General features: G+C 39.7%; 2 protein-coding genes across 2 annotated transcripts; one reads left to right on the forward strand and one right to left on the reverse strand.

Moving 5' to 3' along the window:
• Window positions 1–308: 308 nt before the first annotated feature.
• timm8b (translocase of inner mitochondrial membrane 8 homolog B (yeast)) lies at window positions 309–913 on the reverse strand. Its single transcript, XM_080834787.1, has 2 exons — window positions 689–913; window positions 309–582 (listed from the first exon to the last, which is right to left on the reverse strand). Exons 1-2 carry the CDS (start codon window positions 806–808, stop codon window positions 415–417), a joined length of 288 nt encoding a protein of 95 aa, XP_080690913.1. The 5' UTR covers window positions 809–913; the 3' UTR covers window positions 309–414.
• A 646-nt stretch (window positions 914–1559) lies between these two features.
• sdhda (succinate dehydrogenase complex, subunit D, integral membrane protein a) lies at window positions 1560–3916 on the forward strand. The gene is made up of 4 exons (XM_080848670.1): window positions 1560–1663; window positions 1876–1995; window positions 2491–2638; window positions 3131–3916. Exons 1-4 carry the CDS (start codon window positions 1615–1617, stop codon window positions 3294–3296), a joined length of 483 nt encoding a protein of 160 aa, XP_080704796.1. The 5' UTR covers window positions 1560–1614; the 3' UTR covers window positions 3297–3916.
• The last annotated feature ends 1923 nt before the right edge of the window (window positions 3917–5839 follow it).

The raw sequence follows: 5839 nt of genomic DNA on the forward strand, positions 1-5839 counted from the left end.
AAAATGGATATTAACAAAGACAAGACTACAAAGTTAACTATGATATATTATATATTGTACTTATAAAATGATTGTGAATAATCATGGCTCATCCATTGAAAATGTACAGAGATATAACCCTTTAGAATTAGGCTACTTGTTGGTTGGTGTGCCCTGGATGGGTCAACGTAGACGTCTCGATTTACTGTAATGAGGTGACCTGTCATTTATAATGTTACAGGTGACAGGAAAAGCGCACATGACTCCATTCCATTCCATTAACAAATGATTCACCTGCAGATGACAAACGTTCACAGACATGCGCTGAATATTATGGGAGCTTCATTCAGTTTTATTCATACATTGTCTTCAACGGCCACGAGTAAACAACAGCGTGGACCTGCATTAGAGTTCTTGAGATGCTCAAAATCACGTTCAGTGTGCTCCCTTCTGGACCATTTGCGAGAAGCGATTCGTGATTGTGAGAGTAGTGTCGATGAAACGCTCCACGCAGCTCTCAAGACATGTCTCTGTTCGTGAATCTAGCTTTGAACTGGGTTTGTCCATACACTTGTCCCAGCAAACGTCAGTAAAATTGTGTACCTGTGAAATACACAAACAGCATTTGTTGTACAAAGGTAAGAGAATAAACACATTTCTGATTAAAGGTCATGCTTTGTGTATAGGTAATTAGGTTATCCAATGTTACCTGGGCTTGAAATTGTGCTTTCTGTTGTTCTATGGCTATCATTCGCTGAAGCTCTGCACTTCCTGCATTGTCCGATGCACCAGCAGATGACAAACCGTAATCAGAGCTAAAATCTGCCATTCTTAATAATATAAAAGGGTTTGATTCAGGATCCTCCTACAGTTGACTGGTGCGTGGACGAGTCAGTCGATGTCGGTGCGCCGGACCCCTATTTTCGGGCCTGTTTTACTGGGTCCTTCCAGTGTTAGTGTCGCAAGCAATTAGTAACATTGCTGTCGCTGCCAAATGTGAGGACCCGCCTGATGTGAGTCCGCCTGCGCAAACTTTGCGACACTATTGTAGTACAACGAGCCAGGTAATGCTGGTGGTGTAGGCTGCAATTGGACTACAAAATCCACGGTGAATTTGACATGATTAAATGGTGGATTTAGGTGTCTGAGCTGCCATGATTCAATGTTCAATACATATGAAGTTACACTAAAGGTGCTTTAAACGCTACTTAATAATGGAGATTTAAATCTATTGAATGGTAGCTACATTGAATACATTATTTATCCAAATCTTTCGTACAGTTATACATATCATAAACCTATAACGACTTTGCTATTGTGGATATCATTGATAAAATGTCCAGTGTCCTACTGCCAATGTAGTTCATGATTATATCTAATCCAAATTGTGTAATTGGGGAAACAGATGATTAGAAGACTGTCTCTGGCATTATATAAGTCATCTGTTTTGCGACCACGAATACGTCATACAATTGCGACAAAGTTGTTCAAAAAGGGCTCTGCTGAAAACGTGCTACTTCCACTACACTAGATGGCAGTATTTCAGTATTTTATTTTCCTTGTCAGGGAGACTTTTGAGTAAATCACCCCGGTAGCTACACCAGTCGCAGTGGTTGCTGACCTTGTCCCACGGAGATGGCGAGTATCGTCAGGTTAAGTTCTGTGTGTCATCGAGGTGTTAAACGTAAGATGATGTTTACAAACATGCGCTTTCATGTTAGTGTAGAATTTCGCGTTTTGGGTCGCTGTGAGACAAATCAGTACCATTAGGAGGCGTTACCTCAGTTGTGCAACTGCGTCCCTCTGAAGCCATGCCTACACAGACAACTCATTTGGTCATAACAAAGTTACGATCTGATGTTCAAATGTTAATTGTCTATCTTTTTCGTTGTATAGCTCTCTTTGCCAGGAACACTATCTTACCTCGAGAATTGTTGGCCTGTCGGACGTTACGTGAGAAGGATTGTATACAGTCGTCAGTTCAGATCAATGCCTCCTCATCATCATCACATTCGGGTGAGAAATATGTTCCTCAGTTTATTAGTTTGTTAAGGTAAATAGGGCACCTTTTCCTTTCTCCGTTTTTAATAATTCAACAGAGAGACGTGATAACCTACTGAAATATGAAAGGAGTCAATTATTTTAAAATTACAATATTGTGTAAAAGGGTCTCCGTAGGCTAAGTGGTTTGTGTGTGTGTGTATGGTTAAGGTAGTCGGAGGAATTATTATTGTTTTGTTTTTTTACCTCTTTGGGATTTGCAAATGTAAAAGAGAGATTTCTTGACCACTTGTTAGAAATTGCTCTGTATCAGAAGTCACTGGTAGTCTTCTATGTCTGGAAAAGGCAATGTCACCTCTATAATATGTGTATGCAGTTTGTATCTGCTCAGTATGTACAGTGTCTTGTATAACATAGATGTCTGGTAACGGTATTTGAGTACTGAGATGGTGTTTGAGTCATCAATCTAAAGAAAAGAATAAAGTGCTTGTTTCTGCCTGTTAACATTAGCTGCAAGCTCCAAGGCAGCTTCCATGCACTGGACAGGTGAGAGGGCGGTGAGTGTGCTTCTGCTGGGCATGGCACCTGCTGCCTACCTGTACCCAGGACCAGCAGTGGACTATGCTGTTGCCGCGGCGCTTACTCTTCATGGACACTGGTAAGGCAAACAAACCCCTGTTCATTGTGTTCACCTCTCTCAGTGTGTGTGTGTGTGTGTGTGTGTGTGTGTGTGTGTGTGTGTGAGGAGTACTCCCAGCAGTATTTTTAAAGAAATGTCGGTATGAACACAGATGAAACCACCACAAATTTCGTTGTATGTAAATACAATGACAATAAAGGCTTTTCTATTCTAAGTCAAACCACCCAGCTCAAATGTACACATTATACCTTAGAAATATGAAAAACAAATAAAGCTGGAATGTTCCGTGTCAAAATTGTGTGTGTCCAGTAGGCCCAGGACTTGTTTATATTGTCCTCCTGCCAGATATAAACATATGCATTTGAATAAATTGACCATGGTGGAGAATATGCTGTTCCACATTAGTGAAATTTACTTAACTACATAGAGACTTTTAGCTTTATAATGCTGAATAAATATGACTCTTTCCTTTGTGACTTACTCTATCTCTATGTCGAAACTTGTTTGTAGGGGGATTGGCCAGGTCCTGACAGACTATGTTCATGGCGAGGCAAAAATTAAGCTTGCCAATGCCAGTTTATACACTTTATCTATGGTCACCTTCGCTGGGCTTTGCTATTTCAACTACAAGGACGTGGGCATCTGTAAAGCCATCGCCATGCTGTGGAGCATCTAGAGTTCTGTAAGCCAGAAATGAGTGACGACTGTGTCGTCTCTCTCTCTCTGGAATCAGAAAGATTTCAGCCAGTATCATACACAACTTGAAGTCGTGTTTTTTTTTTCTGTCAGAAGGTAATTTGGTGAACTGTAATTTTTCCATGTTTGCTTGTTTCATGACTATGCATTATAGGGCATCTTATTTATTGTTAAATACTGTATGTTGTATCTATATTGTAAATGTCAGGCGAGATAGGGCATTTTCTTATCTTTTGTTATTGTCTTGAACAAACATTTTTTTTTGTCTCGGAACACATGGCTTTACGGTTGTACCTTTCAGTTTAGTCTAAAATATGACTAGCGAGCAATTGGGTTTTATATTTCCAAATTGCCAAGCATTACAATATATTGCGTGCCTTCTTTTGTCCATTTACACACAAAGATGGTGGGACGTGTACTTAAGCCAGAGATGAAACACGTTTTTTTTCAACGTTTCAAGTGTCTTCCTGATGAAACCCCATTGATTCATGAAAGGAATATGGAAATGATTTTATTTATCCTTTCACAATGTCCCCAAGGGCAGCATTTATTTGAGGAGCTTGCTGGAAGAAAATATGAAACAACTCCAATAAAAGTATGCACTCAAAATGGACTTTCCACTTTTTATTTGTTTTGCACAATTTCCTCAATGAGCTTTTCACTAGTTACTGTTTGGTTAAAGAAAACCTTATACAATTTGACGTACAACCCCAAATCAGAAAAAGTTGGGACGGTATGGAAAATGAAAATAAAAAAAGGAAGCAGTGATTTATAAATTTACCTTAACTTCTATTTCATTGCAGACAGTATGAACACAAGATATTTCAAGTTTTTTTCTGGTCAACTTCATTTGATTTGTAAATTTACATCAATTCCTGCCATTCAGGCCTGCAACACTTTCAAAAATGATTTGGTACATAAGCAGCATCCGGGAAAGGCCTAGTCCTGTAGGAGCAAAGATGGGTCAAGGATTGCCAGTTTGCCATCAAATGCGTGTGCAAATAATCAAAGAAAGATTGGTAGAGTTTTGGATATTTTACCATCCCGTGGAAACGTGTATTGTGGTGAGGAAAATTAGTATTTCAGGTCTTTTTTTGGAAGAAATGGACGCTGTATGCTTCGGACCGTAGAAGAAAAGGACCATCCAGACTGTCACCAGCAACAAGTCCAAAAGCTAGGGTCTGTCATGGGATGGGGTTGTGTCAGTGCCCTTGGCAAAGGTAACCACCCTGCATAAAACTGACATCCTTGCATCTCAGAAAGCGCAGTTGGGATGCACAAAGGGACCTTTAGTCGAGCGTTGCTATTCTTGATGACATTAGAAACATTTATGGCGTCAAAGTTGGATAAAGAGTAAGATTAATTAGATAAATCCTAAGTATATAAACCCTGTGCGATGTTAGTGAAATTGCCTAATTTTCATCCTTGTGCTGTTTGAGTGAGCCCGATTGCAATTGTTTGTAATACATTTACTGATCTACAACTTCGTAGTCCTGAGATAATTTGAGGGAATTTTCATCTAACAGTGGTTTATACTATAGATGTAACCAGACAGTCAATACACATACACAAACACACACAGAAGAGGACTATCTTACAATACAGAAGCATGAGTATACTAAACTAAATAGTAATGTATTTAGTTTCTTTCACAGTTGTACTTATTCATTTGGTTTACACCTTACATCTGGTTTGCATTTCCAAATGTTTATTTATCAACTCATAAAAGTGATCAACTGACACTAAGTCTTGTCCTGAAATGGTAGCCTAATCATTTGAAACCTGGCCATTAGGCTGGGCCAGAGCCATTGGGCCTTATTAAAAACAAACAAACAAAAAACTTTTGAAAAGATATCCATGTCTAGTCATCAACAATTTCATTACAACATTACACCATTACAAAAACCACATATTAGTGCAAACAATAGTCAAAAAATTTGAATGAAAATCTTAACGGTTGGCCTATTGACTTTTCCTATCACCAACAAGCATCTTGAAATTCTAGTGTCACATTCAAAGGCAGTCCTTGCAAAGGTATGATTCATCATCATCAAGTATTTCATTGTCTTCCCCACAAGTCAGATGAGACCACTTTTTGCAGGAATTACAGGACATCCACTCCCCATCTCACTTTGGATCTTCTTTGTCCTAACACTTCACTCCACAAATGCTGCACAAATTCTCTGTTTTCTTCCTCTTTTCAGGTTGTTTCCCCTTCCCTTTCCCCTTCCCTGGCCCCTTAGGTCTGTTTCGGACAAAGTCAAAGTGTGCATCACTTGTGAGGTAACTACTTTGAGGCTGGGATCTTTTCACCTTGCTGGTAGAGGGGCGTACACGGGAAGGCAATGTGATCAGCTCATCAAAACTGGTCTTGACCTCGACTATGTTGCTGGGATCTGGGGGCATCATATCAGCTGTGTGGATAGGCTCAGAGGTTGAGGGAACAGCTACTGTGTCCAGGGTGGTAAACACATCTAGGTCAACTGTTGCTGACACATCCAGGTTGAGATCAAGGGGGGTGTC

The sequence above is a fragment of the Sprattus sprattus genome, assembly GCF_963457725.1.
Source record: "Sprattus sprattus genome assembly, chromosome: 1".
Lineage (NCBI taxonomy): Eukaryota > Metazoa > Chordata > Actinopteri > Clupeiformes > Clupeidae > Sprattus > Sprattus sprattus.